This window comes from Astatotilapia calliptera, chromosome 23 (assembly GCF_964374335.1).
Source record: "Astatotilapia calliptera chromosome 23, fAstCal68.1, whole genome shotgun sequence".
NCBI classification, from domain to species: Eukaryota; Metazoa; Chordata; class Actinopteri; order Cichliformes; family Cichlidae; genus Astatotilapia; species Astatotilapia calliptera.
This window is the reverse complement of record NC_137443.1, coordinates 43619564-43641357: the sequence shown is the minus strand read 5'-3', so window position 1 is coordinate 43641357 and position 21794 is coordinate 43619564. Positions and strand designations below refer to the sequence as shown.

The 21794-nt window shown below is 43.0% G+C and overlaps 2 protein-coding genes across 2 annotated transcripts in view; both read right to left on the bottom strand.

Moving 5' to 3' along the window:
• Positions 1-21794, bottom strand: part of LOC113017716 (NACHT, LRR and PYD domains-containing protein 12-like) — a 1242929-nt gene that overhangs the window by 682858 nt on the left and 538277 nt on the right. Inside the window, exon 14 of the mRNA XM_080296777.1 lies at positions 5191-5367. Coding sequence (XP_080152903.1) covers positions 5191-5367 — 177 coding nt within the window. The remainder of the gene's footprint in view (positions 1-5190; positions 5368-21794) is intronic.
• The window catches only part of LOC113017485 (NACHT, LRR and PYD domains-containing protein 12-like), a 255890-nt gene that overhangs the window by 226739 nt on the left and 7357 nt on the right, over positions 1-21794 (bottom strand). The window contains exons 3-4 of the mRNA XM_080296787.1: positions 19379-19552; positions 9688-9864 (exon numbers count right to left, since the gene is read on the bottom strand). Coding sequence (XP_080152913.1) covers positions 9688-9864; positions 19379-19552 — 351 coding nt within the window. The remainder of the gene's footprint in view (positions 1-9687; positions 9865-19378; positions 19553-21794) is intronic.

The following is a 21794-nucleotide window of genomic DNA, read 5'->3' as shown; positions in this document are numbered from 1 at the left end:
TCCAGTTAGTGTCCGATGTCCCAGAAACACTCAGGTGCTCACTGAGCAATCTCTTGAGGCCAACACTCAGAAAATCAAACAGTCTTTGAGCCTTTGTGGGAACATTTATCGTCTCTGCTGGAAAGGTGGAAACATCTGGGAGATGCAGCCTTAACACACTGGGTTTCACAAGTCCTTGGAGGCAGCTCACTAAACTCAGGGATGCAGACAAAATCAGCACTTGCAGGAACACAATGTGCCCTCTCACAATGAGCTTGGAAGCATAAACTGAGTTTTCCTCACTGACTGTTTCAGACAGGATTGTGGGAGCAACACAAAAAGCAGCTTCAGCTGGAAACACACAGTTTAGTGTCTTTGCTGCTCGCTTTAAGTCACAATAAACAGGAAATTCATTGTGTCTCATGTCAGAATCACTCATATACAGGAAAGGAAGAGGCGGAGCTTATTTCCTGCAGGGAGCGGTTAGCAGTCTGTGTCTTTCTCATTTCTGACTCCTAAAGAGCTGAAAAACACAGGCTGTTATTGGCTGGCTGACACTGGGATTAATGTCCTTGAAGCCAGCAGTCTTTAATGTCCAGGTTCAGAACGGGCAGGTGAAAAACAGTCCTTTATGTCCTCTGATGTTCAATAAACTGTCCTGATTACTGAGGGAGCAGAGAAAGTGTCTCCATCACTCACCACAGCTGGATGCTCTGAAATCCTGGAATCCAGCTGTGGAGAGGAGCGCCGGCGGCGTGGACGCAGTTTAGTAATCAGGGAACGGGAGACAGGAGGGAAACACAGCTGGGACCAATTACACACACGAGACAGGAAACAGTAACACAGGACTGTCAAAGTAAAACAGGAAATATAACACAGAGTCCAAAGTAAGGAGACGTGGGACACAGTGAAGACACAGAAACAGAAACCAGAACTATAATCACAAAACAAACTCAGAAACATAAAGAGTGAATCAGCTGATTCAGTGTTTGTGACAAAAACATGGATCCTGGTTAATAACTTTTATTTGTTTGTTTCTGTATTATTTTGTGTATCGTTCTTATGAGCTGTTGTTTTGTCAGTGAAATATTATTTCATTGTTTTAAGCTTTTTGTTGACTTTGAAGTGCTTAAGTTGATATTTTTGAACATTTAATTTGTTCGATTATTGTCGAGTCGATAAAACTGTCAAACGCACAGCTGCTTCCAGCACGGCCGGAGGAGAGGTGGCCGAGCAGACGCACAACACACACAGCTCACAGGTTTGCATTTCTAGATATTGCAGATGTTGCAGAAATTGAGAGTAAAGAACTCAGAGATCCAGCGCTGTCTCCTGCCCCTTATTTATACACCACAACACAACGACAGGCGTAACTCACACAAACGGGTAACATGAGGCTCAGATGCTTTGGACGTGTTCACATATACTGGACACAGAATGATGAAGATGGAGCTGCAGGAAGGAGGAAAAGAGGAAAAACACAGAAAAGATTCACAGATGTGGTGAAAAAGGACACGACAGCTTCTGTTTGTTAGTTTGGTTTTTCTTTATTTGGTAAAGATTCAGAAATAAAGAGAAGATCACATGTTTGAATATTATATTAACGTTCTGTAATTACAACAAGTTGTAAAATCTTTCCAGAGTGAGACAGAGACTGTGCAGAGACTGTAGAAGGACAGAGCAGCAGCAGAGCAGTCCAGATACACTGATGATCCTCTGTCAGATCCAGAGGGACACACAGGGCTGATGCTGGACTCTACATTGTGTCTGACAGTGGAGCTGTTCTCAGAGCAGTTCACTCTGCAGCACTGACAGTCATCTGCACTTCATTCCTCTGTCAGTCACTGCTGGATGAAGCTCTCCTCTCCACCTCCCAGTAACATGGCCCAGTCAGAGCGTCTCTACACACAAGCTGCTGCTGCTTCAACCTCTCTGGATCATCAGGACACAGCTGCTCCTCTCTCAGCACATATACCATGAGTCCCACCTGCAGAGAGAAGGAGGAAGAGCAGAGGAGATAAACGAGTGTTTCCAGAGACTCTTCATCAGCTGTCAGTCAGTGATGCAGCACATCCAGTATAAAGAGCAGCAGGGACGTCAGTGCTGGGACTGTACTAGGACTCATTGTTGCTTCACTTTTTCTAATCTTTGGATTTTTATTGAAGTTGCTGAAAATGTTTTTCCCTCCTAGTTTGAGTTTGGACTTTCATTCATTAGAAGAACCTTGGTGTGTCCACTCTGAGCTCTGTAGGAACCCCAACAACAAGCCCAACAATCCAGATGGACGGTTCCAGCTGTTAACTGGAGGAATTCCATCCAAACATCTGCTCTCACTAAATTCTTCCTCACCTACAGACTGTGTTCTTCACTGCTTTAAACTTGGAAATCAATGCAGTCATTGGTCTGCGTGCTGCTTTGTTCAGAGAGCTGATTGGCTGTTGACAGTGTTTGATCAGAGCGTGTCAGCCGTTACTATGGTGACCATAAAGGTGAGAAACAGGAAGTGTTTGTGTCCAATCCTGAAGCCTGTCACCGTTCTCCTCTCACAGCTTCACTGAGAAGCTGCAGCTTTACAGGAAACACTGGATCTTTGTTTCATACTGACTGTGTTTAGTACAATACTGCTGACAGCACCACCCACTCACTCCATCACTCTACTTACTCCAGAGTCTCCAGTCTGTAGCCTGGACTCTTCTTAAGATCAGACAGCTGCTTCACATCTGGATACTTCAGGTTGTTTCCCCACAGCTCCAGCTCTCTCAGATGGGAGGGGTTGGACTTCAGTGCTGCTGCCAGATAATCACAGCTGATCTCTGACAAACCACAGTCGATCAATCTGTATAAAGAATGAAAGATGTAAGTTTATTAGACAAAGTGCTTGAAATCATTCAGTGTTTCATCATCTGTTCAGAGCTGAAGAAGGTTCAGAATGTAGAAGTTTAGAAAATGGAAACTCCAAACAGCTGAAGCCAACAGGAAGCAGCTTCAAACAGGAAACTGTGCAGAGTTTCAGACTATATGTCCTGATGCAGCCAGTTGGATTTTGGAGATTTGAATCTCTGTTCTGTGACTAAGTCCTTGAATCATTTCTTCCAGTTGGTCCAACAAGACAGACTAAGTATTGGACATGTGTTGTGGCTCCATCAGGGGAGCTTCTAAATGTGATGTGATGGCCCCTCTGGGTCTGTCAGGTCACAGCACTGAAGAGAGCTCAAACTGGGCACACAGCTGTTCCAGTCTGGACCAAAGACTCTATACTGGGACTGAGGGACTGCTTTGACTGCACCCACTGGGACTTTTTAAAGGCTCATGTTCTCACTTAGATCATCGATTTCTACTGACATTTCTTTCTGGGAAAAATGGGGATTACTTTGCAAACAGGAAGTATTTTCCCCAATAAGCAGCCCTGGATTAGTAAATCACTCCAACATGTTCTCAGGCAGAAGAAGCTGTCTTGTTATGAGGGAGAGAAGAAAAAGATTGAGGCACAGAAACCTGTTGAAAGAGAGATAAAGCAGCTAAAATCAGGTGTAAAAGTAAAGCAGAGGATGAGCTGAATAAAGGACACTCAAGGCTGGCTTGGAAAGGAATGAAGTCCATGGTGGGGATGCAGAACAAGGAGCAAAGATGAATGTGATGCTGAATCAGCAGAAGACTTGGACTCATTTGATTCCAGCTTTGATATCATTGATTTCAATGAAGAGCTTTGTGATTGTAGCAAAGGGCTGGTAGCTCTGAGAGTCCCACTGATGAGGTGTTTGTGTGGAAATCTCTTAGTGGGACCAAAGAGAGAAAAAGCCCTGGTCCTGATGCTGTGGGAGGGAAATGATAGAAGTGTGCTGTGAGGAACTGACTGGGAGATTTTCACACATTTTCCAGTCCTCCTTGGAACAACAGGAAGTTCCCAGCATATGGAAACAAAGGTTAAGTGTCCTATGGCACTCAGTGATGATGGTGCTGTGGCCCCACCACCTCCACCTCTTTGTAAAGGAACTAACTGTAATCTGAAGCTTCAAATGGAACTAAGACTTCCTCCACTAGGTGGCAGTGTCTGATGAGAAAGTGTTAGTGGAGCTGGCCTGGAGTCAGAAACAGGAAGATGCAGGATTTGGGCTGAAATGGGCAAAAGTGGTTAGCACTAGTGCCTTAGAGCAAGAAGGTTGTAGGTTGAAGCTTGTTGGTCAGCTGGGCCTTTCTGTGGAGGTTGGATGTTCTCCCACAGTCCAATGAAATGCTGCTCAGGTTCATTGGTGCTTCTACATTGGCTGTAGGTGTGGATGTGAGGGAGTGCTTCTCTGTCGCTCTCTGTTGGCCCTGTGATGGACTGCTCACCTGTGCAGGTGGACCACGCCTCTTGCCCTATGACAGCTAGGGCACAGGCTGCAGCCCTGTGAGCCTAAGCTGAATAAACAGTTAGCAAAAATGATCCATAGATGGCCTGAAATCCCCCAGTTAGCAGTTTGGTAGATAGCTATGACATGCTAATCCCATCCAGCAGCTGTATTCTACCTGTAAGCTGATCCCTGCTGAGCCAAAGCACTTTTTCATATACAAATTACAACCTTTAATAGAAACCTATTGGTCAGCATCTTATTAGCCTGCTGTTAGCTTCATTCCACAGAAAACTGAGAGAAACTAACAGAGTTGATAAAGAATAAAGAGAAATGTGCTGATTTAAAGCCTTTGAAGTGCTTCAGATGATCTCTGTCCACTTCTGTCCACTCATTCATTCATGTAAGCTTTCTAATGCAGCTTTGATCTTCACAGTCTGCTTGATGAAACTCATTCTAACCCTGAATGTCAGAGTGTTCCTCCTTCTCTTTCCCATCATTCATGCTGGCAGTGGAGGAGATTTGGATGTTGGACTGTGTTTTGGATGATGTGTGTATGTTTTTGTTGGACTGCTGTCTGTAAAGCAAACGCACATTTTGCTTTGGATTTCAGTGTCACACAGACTTTAAGGTGCAATGAAGAGTTTGAGAGTTTCACAGTGAATTTTCCACTGGAGGATTTTTCTTCTTCTTTGAAGGTTTGAAATGTGAACATTGTTCTGCTGCAGTCAATGGACTAAACCAGAGAAGAAGAAAACAGACTTTACCATGAAGATCCTCAGTGTGGATCAGTATAATATCAGCCTGATGTCTGCAGTTTAGTGTCAGCACAACTTTCACATCATATTCATCTCAGCACAACTAAAACATGCTGACTGACCTCAGAGTTTCAAGTTTACATCCTGGACTCTCCAGGAAACCACACAGATGCTTCACTCCTGGATCCTGCAGCTTGTCGTTGTTTCTCAGGTCCAGCTCTCTCAGATGGGAGGGGTTGGACTTCAGTGCTGCTGCCAGATAATCACAGCTGATCTCTGACAAACCACAGCCCCTCAATCTGTATAAAGAATGAAAGATGTAAGTTTATTAGACAAAGTGCTTGAAATCATTCAGTGTTTCATCATCTGTTCAGAGCTGAAGAAGGTTCAGAATGTAGAAGTTTAGAAAATGGAAACTCCAAACAGCTGAAGCCAACAGGAAGCAGCTTCAAACAAACACAACAAGAGAAAAAACTCTGAATGTTTCACATTAAAGTCGTACATTTCTCATAAAAACAGGACAAAGACTTGAAAAAGTCGTGTTTTTCCTTCCAGGAACCACATGGCTTCACTTTTAAAGGTGAAGTGTGACAGAAATGGACATATTTGAAGTCCAACACCTTTTTCCAGTCACATTATTAAAGCAGACAAACTACAAGCTCATTTTCATTCCAACAAGTCATCTTCTGACCTGGACTAACAACACTGGTCTCTATGTGCAGCTGGCTGTGAGACCAGTGCTCAGGGAGCATCTACAAAGTGCAACACTGAAAGAACATCACACACTCATTTGCTTCCAGCACTTTCACACAAACATCTACTGTCATTATTGTCACCAAACTCTGTGGATCCTTTATTGCAAATTCAAATGGGATCAAATGGTCAGACAAAAGAGGGTTATGAGGAAATATGATGAAATGTTGTGTATTAGCAGCAAGTTATTGAATCTTTTTCCTCAGAAACCAAACAAAATGATTGACAAACATGTTTTTACAAACTCACTGTTGGACTTGGATCAGCAGGATAAGCTGATGTTTAAAGGCATTCGAGTCTCGCTGTATGAGAGTCCAGTTCTTACTCAATATTTATGGATGAATGAAACAGAGACTGCAGCAAACAGAGACTGCAGCGTGTTGTGCGCTCTGCTGAGAAGGTGATTGGCTGCAGACTCCCATCTTTGCAGGACCTGTACACCTCCAGGACATTGCGGCGTGCAGCTCGGATCTCAGCTGACCCTTCTCACCCTGGACACAGTCTGTTTGACCTGCTCCCCTCAGGCAGGAGGCTCCGGTCCATTCGCACCAGAACCTCTCGCCATAAGAACAGTTTCTTCCCCTCTGCTGTCGGACACATGAACAATAACCGTATGACTGTTCCCACCACTAACACATGACCCTATGCTGTGTTCACTGCATCATTCCATGTTTGGCACTGATCACCACCTGCACTCATGTATATACCTTTCAACGTACAGGGCTCTAGAGTGCGACCAATTTGGTCGCAAATGCGACCAAATTTTTCAGTGGTGCGACTAAAAATAAATATTTGGTCGCACAGGTGCGACCAACTGTTCCGGTAACAAAAAAAAAAATCTCTGTAACTCTCCGTGTGGTCAACAACAGACACACATTATGCCCCTATCGTGGACTAAACCAATCAGAGATAGTCAGGGGCGGGACCTCTCTGATTGGCCGTGGTCCAGTTGAAAGTGCAGGTGGAAGAGAGAGGTGAGTAGCTTGAATAAAGCGATATCAATTCATTAACGGATTCCACACAAAGACCTAAACACGGAGCGGACCCAACACATCAGAATCAGCTTCGTCTTTCTCGGCTTTCTCACCCGACGGCCTGAACACGGACACGCTGTCGGAGCTTAGCGATTCTTCGGGTCCGCGCTGTGTTTACGTCTTTTTGCGCTGATTCTGAGCTGCAGGTTTTGTCTCTCCAACCAAAATTCACCGAGCCTGCAGCAAAAGAAGCAGCAAACTGCGCTTCACATTTGATCAATGTCGTCATGAATTCCCTCTGACTTTTGCTGTTTTGCTTCCACCACGATAAAAATCACACTTCCTGCACAGCTCTCTCTCTCTCTGTACTTCAGGAACAGTTTCCCGTCTCAAATCTGTTTTCTGCATTATTCATTCGCTTATTACCCACCAGTCTAGCGTTGTTTACAGCGCTTTTTCTTTTTTCACTTAAATGACCTCGGACAAGAAAGCCTAATTTCTGCTGTTCAATACTGAAGAAATTTAAATTTCTTAAAATTATGCAAAATTGCAGAATATTTTTAAGGTTATCTGCTATAAAAAGCCAGACCAGGAAAATCTCCTTCATGTTTTCCTGTGTTTTATTCTCAGTTACTTTCACACAAAGGCATCTGCTGTGATTTTCACAATTCTGATGAAGTCTCATGTGTATCAGTACTGATAAATGATCAGAATTATAATATTTCTGACTGTCTGAGGCTAAATTGAATCAAATCAGGACTTTGAGAACCGGAATTGAATGGATTATAGAAATCAGTGATGATACTCAGCCCTAGTGAGCAGCCTAGGCCTGAGAGAAGTGGATGTACTGTAGCTGTGGGTAATAAGAAAAGATGAAAAGAACTATTGATAACTTTTTTGTTAAGTTAAGGCCTGATCTGTCTGAAATTCATAGCCAGTGCTCTGACACGGTGCCATCAATATTTGAATGCTGAAAAAGCACAGTGTATCCAGAAAACACATTATATGCTGCAGTAAATGCACTGCCCAAGTGTCCCCTCTCCCCACGGCCTTTCAGCAGCAGACAGCAGAAAACAGGTCGTCAGAGGAGGCCAAGATGATAATTAAGTTTTTAACATTTTCTACAATATTGACAAAGCACTTTAAGCACAAGTTTGTTAGTTAATAATTTAGAAATTATTGTCTGTATGGACTTCCCCCCCCAAAGAAAGTGCACATGTAAAACTGCGGTGTTAAGCGATGCGGTTGAAAAATTTGAGTGCGCCTAACTTTTGTGCCGGTACGCCTAAATTTTTAAAGTTAGGCGTACCGGTGCGCCCATGTCAAAAAGTTAGTCTAGAGCCCTGACGTAGCACTCTTAATTCTTATTCTCATGTATATATCTCATGTATATCTCATGCACATATCTTCCCACGTAGCACTTTTAATTCTTATCCCTACTTTTATTTTTTTCCATGTCTATTTAAGTGCTATTTATGACACTATGTTTGCACTGAAGCACCGCAGCAATTTCCTAATGTTGTAAACCTGCTCAACATTTGGCAATAAACCCCATTCTGATTCTGATTCTGATTCTGATGATGTTGTTTCAGTGTTGCACTTTGTAGACGCTCCCTGAGCCTCACAGCCAGCTGCACATGGACCAGCTGACATTACCCAGCATTAGAGGCGGCTGTAAAAAATTCATGTTCCCATTTAAATGGTTTTAATTTGAATAAAACGATGTTGATTCATTCAATCCTGAATCGATGTTTAATATAAATGTATTTTGCCAGAATCTCAGGTTAAAGCTCACAAACTATTTCAACAAGCAGCAAACAGCTAAAACAGTAAATGAGAGCAGCTAAACACACAAAGATGGAAACACAGAGCGTGGATCGTTCACTCGACGGCACGTACACGGACACGCCGTCGGGGCTGAAAGTGGACAGCTCACAGATCCTGAAGCTGCAGGTTTCATCTGTCTCCAACCAAAACTGAGTGAAGCAGCAGCAAAAGAAGATCCAAACTCTGCCTCACGTTTGATCAATATGCTCATGAATTCTCTCTGACTTTGGCTGTTCCTGCCTGCACAGCTCTCTCTCTCTCAGTGTACTCCAAGAACAGCTTCAAACATCTGTTTCTGCATCATTCACTGTTTATTAGCCACCAGTCTGCTGTTGTGTTCAGTGCTGTCGGCCTCTGACAGTAAAGCCTCATTTCTGCTGTTCCATGGAAACTTTTTAAAATGATGACAGATTACAAACTCTCAGCTGTGTCTGTAATCAAACCTCTGTAACTTTGCTTCACTTCAGCAGCATCAGCTCATGTTCACATGTTGCTTCATGGTTTGCTTCAGTTTTTGATCGACTGCAGAATATTTTGAAGGTTATCTGCTATAAAAAGCCAGAAGAGGAAAATCTGCTTCATGTGTTTCTGTTTGATCCTCAGTGACTTTGACACAAAGGCCTCTGCTGTGATGATCACACCTCTGATCAAGTCTCACAGTGTCACAACTGATAAATGATCAGAGTTAGAATATTTCTGACTGTCTGCTGTGTGCCGTGACCTTTGACCTGCTAAAGACAGTCAGCTGTGGATTATTCATTGTTGTGTCTGATACTTAGAACTGTGAGGAAGAAGCTACACAGTTAATCAGGGTCCCCTCTCTCTGAATCAGGAAAGGTGGGCAGGCCGCGTGTGGGCCGCGGGCCATACGTTGAGTATCACTGTTTGAAATGTGAACATTGTTCTGCTGCAGTCAATGGACTAAACCAGAGAAGAAGAAAACAGACTTTACCATGAAGATCCTCAGTGTGGATCAGTATAATATCAGCCTGATGTCTGCAGTTTAGTGTCAGCACAACTTTCACATCATATTCATCTCAGCACAACTAAAACATGCTGACTGACCTCAGAGTTTCAAGTTTACATCCTGGACTCTCCAGGAAACCACACAGATGCTTCACTCCTGGATCCTGCAGGTTGTAGTTGTAGCTCAGCTCCAGCTCTCTCAGATGGGAGGGGTTGGACTTCAGTGCTGCTGCCAGATAATCACAGCTGATCTCTGACAAATCACAGCTCTTCAATCTGTATAAAGAATGAAAGATGTAAGTTTATTAGACAAAGTGCTTGAAATCATTCAGTGTTTCATCATCTGTTCAGAGCTGAAGAAGGTTCAGAATGTAGAAGTTTAGAAAATGGAAACTCCAAACAGCTGAAGCCAACAGGAAGCAGCTTCAAACAAACACAACAAGAGAAAAAACTCTGAATGTTTCACATTAAAGTCGTACATTTCTCATAAAAACAGGACAAAGACTTGAAAAAGTCGTGTTTTTCCTTCCAGGAACCACATGGCTTCACTTTTAAAGGTGAAGTGTGACAGAAATGGACATATTTGAAGTCCAACACCTTTTTCCAGTCACATTATTAAAGCAGACAAACTGATGATGACATCTCTGGGGTCTGATTAATAGAAAAAAAATGTCTTTGAGACCTTTTGGTACTGACAAACTCTTCATCTGCTAACAACACTGAGTTGAATCTCCATGGCTGATAGTTGGAGCAGGCATCAGGAATACACATTGAAAAAACAAGAGGAGAAATCACCAGAGTCTTATAATCACATTCTGTAACTAAAGGGAGACGTTTTTCTATACAAATATATGTTTTATGGACATTAGAAAAAAAGAGTATTGACGTGAAGCAGGATTATGAAATCTCCATACATCAGCCAGCCCATAATTATCAAGAAAGCTCTGAATGACGCATGCTGAGTTTGGACTAAGTGTACTTTTGTGTGAACTGTGGTCCATAGCAGATAATGAGCAGTTTAGGTCTCCCTCAAAGATGATATTGTGTGATGACATATTGGGGAGCCGCGCAAAGACATTAGTGAAAAATCTGTGATCGTCCCAATTAGAGGCGTAGATATTTGCTAAGATCAAAGGAAAACCATAAACTATGTTTTCTGCACTTAAAATCCTGTAATTTTCTCATAAATCGACAGTGCGCCTTATGGATGAATTCTGGTTGTGCTTACTGACCTCGAACCGATTTTATGTGCTACACGGCGCTCAGAAACCTTTCAAAAGATGTTTTGGTACGACTTTGCTCAGCTACGAGGCTGCACCGCTTGATGGATTGTTGGAGCATTACAGCTACGAGGAGCCTCGCGGAGTGATACGTACTCTGCTTCAACGTAATATTACTGTATTGAGTGTGTATAAGGACCATAAATGGCACCTGTAAGAGACACGGTTACAAAGAGGGTTTCAAACTCCAGGCTGTCAGTCACGCAGTAGAACCTGGGAACAGAGCAGCTGCTTGTTATTATGCTCAGCGTCTGTTTACATTTTGACTGCACGATTGTGAGCTTTTTGTTATGCACAAAAACAACATTGTTTTCTTTTATTTATGGAGCATTATTATTTAATAAATGCTGATCATTTATTTCTGAGTAATTGTTTCATGTACATCTACGCTGTATGTTAATAAATGTGCCTGTGTGAGATTTGGGACACAGCTTTGACTAAGAACTCTCTTTTTGTTCGAACTTTCTGGCTTTAAAAATATCGAGATATATATCGTATATCGCCATCCAGCTAAAGAATATCGAGATATGAACTTTGGGTCATATCGCCCAGTCGTAATATTGCAATAGGTTGTCCGTTAAACTCAAGCGGGGCTTGGGCCCTGGCACGGCGTAGCCACACAATCCTGGTAGTAGTGACGCTCGGCTATGACGGCGTGCGGGTCACCAGCTGGCTTTCTCAGGATAGGGCTCCTGTGTGAGCGGTCGACAATAACGTCTTTATCCATACCCAGCACTTCACGTAGTAGCACGGATACGGCCGTGGAGGAGCTCGAGTCCAGGCCCTCTGGGATCCCTATGATGTGGATGTTAGCTCTCCGCTTCCTGCCTTCATCACATTTATCCTTCAGGTCAGACAGCTCCTCCTTCATACTCTCTACTGTAGACTGCAGGGTGGTCACCTCATCGCTCCACATTGACAGCCCATCCTCAGCTTCTTTCACTGTAACCTTTACTCCATCAACTTTGCCGCACGTCGCCGCCATGCTGTTAGCGATCTCATTTCTCAGTCCTTGCACGTCAGCCCTTATATTGTCAAAATCTTCTTTCAATGCATTTCTGACTTCTTCTTTTAACAGCGTACTAATGTCCTCTTTAATGGATTGAAGAAGCTCCAGTTTTAGAGCAGTAGGATCCACATCACGCGCGTCTGTTGAGTCTGCTCTTCAGCGGCCGTAGAGCTGGACGCTGCCCTTTGGCCATCATCGATACTCTCGCCCGAGATCGCACCGGGGCTAAAATATTCACCTGCTCAGCTGTTTTTGATCAGTTTGAGCCTGTGTGGTTTGATCAGGTGGAGGAACGATGTGATGCTATAAAGACATCATCTTGTCCAAATGAAGTTGTTCCAACACGTGTTTAAAAAGATTTTAAAGGTTGTTGGTTCCGACATCTTAGCGATTTTTAACAGCAGTCTTAGTTCAGGTGTTGTACAGCCTGTTTTAAACATGCTGTTGTACAGCCTGTACTAAAAACCTGATCTGGATCCTCTGTCCGCTCAAACTTCAGGCCTATTTCAAAGCTTCCCTTCCTGTCGAAGATTTTGTAAAAGATTATATTTGTTCAGCTGCAATCTGTTGTAAAGGTTTCAGTCTGGTTTTAAAGCTCTTCACAGCACTGAAACTGCACTTTGGAAAGTTCTTAATGATCTTTTATCAGCCACTGATCAGGAGACTCCGCTGTGCTTTTGGATCTGACCGCTGCCTTGACCACAGCATCTTGACCTCACCATTGGAGCATGGCGGCATCAAGGGCGCTCTATTAGACTGGTTCAGCTCTTTTATTAAATCGCATTATTACATTTGGGGCTTATATTTGACGGCAATTTGAAAAACAGCTGAGCTCAGTTGTACAGCGGTCTTTCTTCAAACTGAGGCTTTTATCTAAGGTGAGATCATTTCTATCTTTTAAAAACCTTGAACGGGCGATCCACGTTTTCATGACGCCCCAGCTGGATTATTGTAACTCCTTATATGTTGGAGTTAGTGGGACCTGCCTGGCAAGACTGCAGCTGGTCCAGAAAGCTGCAGCTCGTCTTCTGACACAAGCTCAAAGACATTTATCGTCCCAACAACCACATATACGCTGGTCCCTCGCTGTAACACAGTTCACCTTTGGCGGCCTCGCTGTTTCGCTGATCTTTTTTGTGCAATTTTGCATGTTTTTGTTTTTTACAGCGCATTGTGTTCTGCGTCCTGATTGGCTGTAGACCATTGTCAGCCAATCTCGTGCCGTGTCTCCTGTACAGTACAGAATGTGTTCAAATTTACAGCAGTGTGACTCTGCAGTGCTGCACTGTATGTTTGTACGTTTTGTCCCAACAAACAACAATGATGACGAGACGTTTTGCACCTGTGGTAGCAGCCAAAGGCAGAGGAAGATGCTGACCATCATAGTTTCAACAAGGAGGCAAAAAGGTTGTAACTGTCCACAACAAGAACATCGTAAGGATGGAGTCAGCTTTGGCTTTGTGGCTCAGTGACCGCAGGAAAAAGAACATCGTGCTGGACACCAACATTATCTGCAGAAAAACTCAAAAGCTTTATGAAACTTTACCTGACAGCGAGGAGCCCAGGCCATGGACGAGTGCTCCTCACACAGAAGCTCATTTAATGCCAGCAAAGGCTGATTTGACACGTTTCAGAAACACTTTGCTTTCACTCTTTAATAATGAACTTATTTTTCTATGAAGGTTTGAACTTTGTTTAAACAAGAGAGAAAAGTGTGAAAATGTTCATGCCTGTCTGAGAAAAATGTAGAAAGTGTGCAGTGAGGGTTTAACTGCCTTAAAACTTCTATAATACTTGTAAAACATAAAGCTGCTACTTCATTCTGAGACTTATTTTTAGAACGTAACTCGATAAACGAGCGACCGCAGTACTGTATTGTGTTTATTTTGAAAACTCTCAACAGGATCTTCAGATTTATTTTGAAAGCTTTATCTGGAAAACATACAAACACATAAGCAGGAAACAAAGAGCGTGATATGAAACGATAGACGTTTTCATATGGTCATCATATATACATCGTTCTATCGAACAGCCCCAGCTCCTGCTGTCAGTCTCTGTAAATCTGCTCTTAAAACACATTTGTATTCACTGGCTTTTAATACAGCATGAGAGTTATTTGATATTTGATGTGTGATATTAATATTAGGAGTTATTTTAATAGTTATTTTGGATTCTTGTACAGCACTGTGGTCAACGCTGCTGCTGTAATTAATGTGCTATAAACACATAAACAATCTGCAGTTAAACATCCAAAACTAAAGATGTGATCGCTGCCTTTAGAAAATGTGCTGATGCACAAGATATCAGCTCCATTAAGGTGGAATGTGGCCGTGTTAGAAACATGTTGGAAGAAGTTTGAAGCTGAAACTGTGAAGCTGAGAGTGAAAGAGCTCCAGCGTCTGTCACAGGAAACTTTCTTATTTCCACACTGATGAAAGCATCAAGCTTTGATTTCCTGCTGCTTTTATTGAGTCACACTGTGAAACTGAGCCACAGCTGAACCAGCATCCCTGTACAGCAGACACTTACAGCGCTTGGCTGCTTCCATTGGACCCTCTGCACAGAGCTTCAGTTTCCTCTTCTGGTCCCAAAGTGCAGAACAACAAGGTTTCAAACAGCTTCGTTCCAGCAGCATCAGCCACAGACATGCAGAGAGAATCCTTTGGTTGTGTTGTGTGTTTGCATATCTGCTGTCTGTGTTGCTTTGTGAGGATGGATCATCTCCTGCAGCTCCAGATAAACAAGCTGGACCTGAACCTGGTAGCTTCACTTAGAAGACACTTGTGACGGGAACGTGTGAGAAGTTTTGTGCAGACAAGTTTGGATTTACAGTGTGGGACGAGCTCTCCACAGTCTTTGTGGAGATCCACATTCTGCATACTGCCTGTGAGAAGCTGCAGACATTTGTCCTCCAAATCCACTGAGCAGCTGCTCGTGGTGGTATTAGCTTCATGTGTGCGTGTTAGCATGAAGCCTCAGTCACACTCTGCTGTGGACACGGTCACGGACAGCTGGACGCCTGATGGACGAGTCGTCCTTCCTGTTAAACTTCTTTGAGCATGAGAAGAGCATGAGAAGCTCAGTGGACACTGTTCAGGGTTTTAACTCTCGCTTTCACTTCAGCTTCACCAACAACAGCACAAGCAGAGCAGCCCACTGCCTGCATGGCTGGGACAGCGCCCCCTGGTGACTGTAAACCACTACAACATGTAGACGGCCGTCTGCAGGCTGGATGTAGCACCACCGCAGAGACGTGCTGCAGCTCTGTTTAGTTACCCAGCTGACAGCAGAGGCTGTAGTTTACTGTTACCAACATGGAAAACTGAAGCTTCACCAGCTGGAGCTACAGAGCTGGAGAACAAAGGAGACTGAGAGGCCAGAATGATGTGGGAGGAAACATCAAGAGCCTGTTTGAAAGGAGACACATGTGGATGCTGTGCCAGTCTGTGGTCTGTCAGAAGTCAGCTGAGTCACACTGCAAGAAGCTGCAGAATCTCAGAGGAGGAGATTTGGAAGTGTTTGTGGGACAAACTGGACTCAAAGAAAGAAGATGTTTGTGAAGTCTTTGGTGGAGGTGAGCAGTGTGAAGCAGAACACATGCAGATGAATCAGGAGGTCAGCATCAGTGTCTCCTTGTGGTGGACGGTAAAAGAATCAGAGCCAACGCTCCCGTCCACCCTCGGCATGAAGCAGTGCTGTTTCTGAAACAGGAGGACAAGTCCAGAGAAGACAGAGGAAGCAAAGATGAGGGTGGGACAGGACAGCAGGACTTCCTTCACACCTGCAGCTCCATCACACTGCTGTAGCTCCTCTTCATCACACATGTACCTGCAGCCTGTCTTCAAGTCCAGGAGTCACCTCCACACAGTGTAGAAGCCTCCTGTGCAGACCATGGAGTCCAGCCTCTGTCAGGGAAGTCGGCACTAAAGCCTGAAAGACTTCAATCTGTCTCTGCTCCACCCGAGAAAGACCAGCACCGTACTTGTTGTGCATTCAAGGAGGGAACATCAGCACTGCATCGTGGGAACAACACCGCAGGAACAAAGACACAGCACGGCCGATGAAGGACGAGGACAAAGGAAAGGTGAGTGAGAAGACCTGGTGGTGTGGACGGACCTGCAGGGGCTCCAAGACTGAGGAGCAGAGACGTCCATGTACCAGCTGAGGATGCTGCAGTGATCCAGGGAGCTCGGTCCAATCTGAGGCCGTGTGAACTACGTGGACCACAGTTTCTTCACAGACTTCAGCCACGTGAACATCTGGAGATCCAACAGTGCACGAGCTGTGAGCCATCAGCTGTTTCTCTCATCAGCTGCTGTAATGAGAGCTGCTGGAATCATCTCGAGCAGCAGGAAATCACTGATGTTGTTTCTAACCAAAGATATGGGACTGAGCTCCGCTGAGCTCCTTCTACTTTCATCCAGATAGAAACTGCTACAGTCTGCTGATTATTGCTTTGCCTCCATCACACGAGCTCTTTATCCTGTTCTTCACTCTCATTGGTTCTTTGTCTGCTTGTTTTTACAACAGTAGTCTTCTGATTGGTCAAAGGAGACAATCAGCTGTGACTAAATGTAGCTCCTACAGCAGTGATGGGAATAACTACTGAAGCTAATCCAGTATCAAAGCTCAGGAATCAGCAGCTCCCACCTCGTTTTCTTTCAACAACTATTTTTAGCTGCTGTGTTTTTGTGTTTCTGCAGACCTCAGACATCCTGCTGCTCTGGACAACTTTTTCATTCTTTTGTATCATTCTTTTGCTTTTCTTTTATTATTATGTTATATGTATTAATATGTGAAACACTTATTCTTTGTGTTTTTGCTTTGCTCCTGTCAAACTGCTTTAATAAAATCTGCTGCAGTCTAAACTGTGGACGTTCCCTTTTTAACCCTTTGTGAAACAATAAAGGTTTAAATCTGAGTATTCATCTATGTTAGTGTTTAATGGGTCTAATAGGACGCTTTTAGGGGTGGGTTTTTATAATCGATTTATCGATTAAAATCGATTCTGGCTTGGATAACGTAAAATCGATTAATTAAAATCCTGAATCTATTTTTTAATATAAATTTATTTTGCTTGAAATTCCAGAATTTCTGGTGAAATCTCACAAAATCTCAACAACAGCTAAGACAGTAAATGAGAGCAGGAACACGGATTCTGCACAAAGACTTAAACACACAGCGCGACCCGCGAATCAGAATCAGTGAGATGTCGCTTTTCTCACCCGATGGCACGGACACGGTCGGGGTTGAAAGCCGACAGCTCGCTGATTCTGATGTTTCAGCGGCTCCGCGCTTTGTGTTTAACCTGTTTGAACCTGCTTAGCTATACCATACCGTCACTGCCATTATATTATGCTGCTATTCATACTGTCATTATATTAATGCTGCTATCCTGTATATATCTTACTTACTATTGTTTGAATACTTGCGATTGTTTTATTGTACTTTTTATATTTTACATTTATATTTATTTTTGAATCTTGCACCAAGGGAGTGGCACTCCAATTTCGTTGTACTCTGTACAATGACAATAAAGGCTATTCTATTCTATTCTATTCTATTCTATTACGTCCTTTTTACACTGATTCTAAAGCTGTTAGTTTTATCTCTCTCCAAACAATATTGACTGAACCAGCAGCAAAAGAAGATCCAAACTACGCTTCACATAAACATCGTCATGAATTCACTCTGACTTTTGCTGTTTGTTTCCACCAGGATAAAAATCACACTTCATGCACAGCTCTCTCTCTCTCTTTGTACTTCAAGAACAGTTTCCCGTCTAAAAATCTGTTTTCTGCATTATTCGCTTGCTTGTTACGCACAAGTCTACCGTTGTTTACAGCGCTGTCGGCCGCTGTTTTTTTCCTTTTACTTACTTTCGAAAAGAAAGCCTCATTTCTGCCATTCAATACTGAACAAATTTAAACTTTTTAAAATTATGCAAAACTGCAAAACGCTGTGTTTGTAATAAAAACGGTGTAACTTTGCTCTGCTTCACTTCAGCAGCATCAGGTAATGTTTATGTGTTTTTGATCTACTGCAGAATATTTTTATAAAATCCCAGGAAAATCAGCTTCATGTTTTTCTGTGTTTTATCTTCAGCTACTTTGACACAAAGGCCTCTGCTGTGATGCTCACACCTTTGATAAAGTCGCGAAAGTGCCAGCTTCCCTTTTATAGATACAAAAATATGTAAATATACTGATCTGAATTATAATATTTCTGACTGTCTGAGGCAACATTTCCCAGATTCCAATCGAATTGAATCGAATCGATTCTAGAAATCAGTGACGATACCCAGCCCTACTTTGAATTGTGTTACACAAAAATAAGCAAAGTTTCTCGTTGTTCAGGCAGAATCGAGCGTTGAAGAATGAATTCACACGTCAATAAACATTTTCATCAGCACAAGCAGGACAATGAAAGCAGGAAATACCCCAAACTGCCATTTCTCATTCTACAACTTCAACAACTGCACATGAATTCATACACAGACCCACAGTCTCTGATTGCTCTGAAATCTCACTGACAGCCAATAGAAATAAAGAAAAGTCCAGACTGACAGTCTCTGTGGGGTTAGGCAGTGAACTGCTCACGCTGCGTTCAAGTGCATCACAAACTATTGGAATTGGATCCAACTTTGTGAAGCAGATTTCTTCTCAGCTGCTGTTTTGAACATTTCCTCATGAACTGTATTAAACTCTGTAAATGAACTGAGAACTATTTCTACATTTGAAACTATGGATTCATTTTCCCGTTCACTTCTGTACGTTAGTGTATAAATGAATGTTAGACTGGGCTCCATGGAAACACTTGGACTGGTCTCAGCTGCCTTCTTTCTGTAGTCCTTTCTCTTCTCCAGCTTCTGTTTGAAATCCTCTCACAGAGCCTGAAACCTGCTTTGCTGTCATGTTTGGGCCTGTGTTCCTCTGCTTTAACACAAACCTCACCACAGCAGCTGTGTGGGTCGTCTCTGTAGCAGCCAGATCAGCTTCTGATACATGAACATCATCACAGCTCCTAACTTCACCTTTATTAGCTTTGACATTCATGTCTTTCTTTTCTCTGTCTGTTTCCACACAAGCTCAAAGTCTCTGCAGCCTGTTTTTATCTGCTATCATCAGATCTCCAACAGCCTCATTCACATCCCTCACACACTCTACAGCCTCACCAGTACTGACTTCATCTTCACTGACTGATGGACACAACATGAACCTGTGGAGGCTGAAAAGCTGTCCTGACAAACATCTCCCCATCACCACTGCACTTCTGTCAGCCTTTAAATGAACCCTGCTCAAGTCTGTCACTTCTATTTGGAGCCAAGAGGAAAACTGTTGTTCAGTCGTTTGGAAAGACACAACATTTCTGAAAGCACTCAAACTTCTTCACATTTGTCTTCAGACACATCCTGAACATTTAGGAACTAAAGAAAGTTTCAAACATCAATCAAAGATCTGAAATATAGAAAAACAACAACAGCTGCAGTCAGTGAACTCACCTCAGAGTCTCCAGTCGACAGTTTGGACTCTCCAGTCCAGCACACAGAAGCTTCACTGCTGAATCCTGCAGCTCGTTGTTACTCATCTCCAGCTCTGTCAGATGGGAGGGGATGGACTTCAGAGCCGAGGCCACAACTTCACAATGAGTCCCTGAGAGTCCACAGTCAGCCAGTCTGTGATCATAGAAAATACAAAATGTGTTATTATAAAAGCAGAAAGTCTGCATTATAAACACAGACTGAATGTATATGAAGACAAAACAGAGTGAGGTCATAATCTGATGAACATCTGCTCTTCACATCTGTGCTTCAGCTCCTCTTACTGTGTTTGACATGACACAACGATTGAGTCTCTCTCAGACCTGCAGACTTTTAATGAGAATCTTTGTTTGGCTTTAATCTGCAGATGAAGGAGGAAGATGGTGTCACATTTAGGCTTCCATAATGTCCACAGTCTGTCACTGAGATCTGATCCAGAGTCAGAGTGAAGACACACATGTGGACTGTTTCCTGTCTTGAATCTAGAACATTTTGAATGAGTTCAGCTCAGTGAAGAGTTCCAGCTGGAAAGACGATCTCTGTTTGCTACCTGCTGCTGTCAGGTACGACTGTTCACGTCCACACTCAGGAAAAATCTGCTGACTGTCACCAAACGGAGCAGAAATGTCATCACTGGACAATAATGATGAATGAACTCAGAGCTGCTGATATCACATCTGATTTCAGGGGAACTAAACTAAAAAGGAACAAATAGAAACAACCATCATGACTCTGTTTGACCTTCAGATCAGAAACTATGGTTCAGAACAGCAGCAGGATTTCAGGCACTGTCACATCCTCAACATCCATATTCCAAATGCTCTTCCTGACAGGACACTCTTTGTTCCCACTCAGGGAGTTTCCATGTGTAGAAATCATTTCTGAATCTCAGTAGACTGGGAGGTTTTTCCATCTCATGAATCTCTTTCCTAACATCAAACTAGATAAATCAAACAAAGGAACTGGAGTCTGTCTAATTTCTGACCCCAGTAAAGTTTGTACTGGGATACCCCGACATACTCTCTCTCCATCTGCTCCCACAGCCTCATATTCACAGCTGGCCCTTCTCTCAGCATCCACACTCAGGGTGGGGGCGGGGTCAACACCAGTCAAAACCATTGCTTTGGCCTTATGGCCATTTTATTAGTGTGCGTTTCTGAGTAACAAGCAGGACTACGCACAGGTGTTTGGACATGTGTGGACCCGACCTACACTTAAACTTCTTAAATCCTCTGTTTCTGTGTCACCAGCTACACTTTTAATATTCATATATTCACTCCGACATTTTTGGGGAGCGGTCAGAGCTCGTACACTGCAGACAAACATGTCTCCCAGCACACAGCTGACTGTCAACTCTCTGAGATTGGATATGATTCATTTAGATTATATCTGTAAGGTGAAGTTTATCTCGGTGTTTATTTGTTCCTGAGGAAGTCAGCTCGGCTCAGATTAAACTTTAATAACTGAACAATTTCAATGAACCTTAACGCCTCCCTGGAGCATATATGGAACTGAATCAGTCACTTTTCTTTATTTCCTGATGTTCATATGTGACATACATGTTTTAACCATTAATCTGGAATTAAACTGACATTTAATATATTTTAAGGAGGAAAGAGAAATTTCACCAGAGGATGTTGATGCTGTTCATGGAGACTGAAGACAGAATGATTTATCTGTCTTAATATTTCTGCTGCTCTTTCCTCAGGTGTAAAAATATTTTAACTGTTGGTTTTAATTCAAAATCAATGGTTAAAATGTTAAAATACCAACAAACTTGTGGCGTTAGTGTTGATATTCTGTGAGTTACTTAAAGAGATCACACAGGTACAGGACATATTTTATGTTTAAGTTTATGCATGTTTGTGGTGTGATGTGCATGTAGTGGGCTGTTATGTTGCAAACTGTGTGGATGTGTTTGGGAACAGAAAGATTATTTTACTGCATAAAACGGCGCTGCTGAAACAGCTGTTTCTGCCGCTGATCAGCTGTTTCTGCCGCTGATCAGCTGTTTCTGCTGCTGACACACTCAGCCGGTGAACCACCTGACTCACACAGGCTCTCCTCCTCCACAGTCCTCGTTTATGAAGAGCTTTACAAACACAACATCACGGCTAACAGCTGGATTCTCCCGTTTCAGTGCCAAACAGCCACTTCCTGCTACAGACAGTAAAGTGGACAGTTTGGCGCTAAACACGTTTTTAAAACTTTAAGCTCTTATTTGTTAAAGCCAGCTTCACAGACAGATCTGTGTCAGTGTTTTAGAGCAGGGCTCAGTGGTGTAAACCAGCCTTTATATGTGTTTCATCTCCATTTTTACATTAAACTGAACCAAAACACTGAAATCTTCACCTGATGTGTCTGTGCAGGTTCTCAT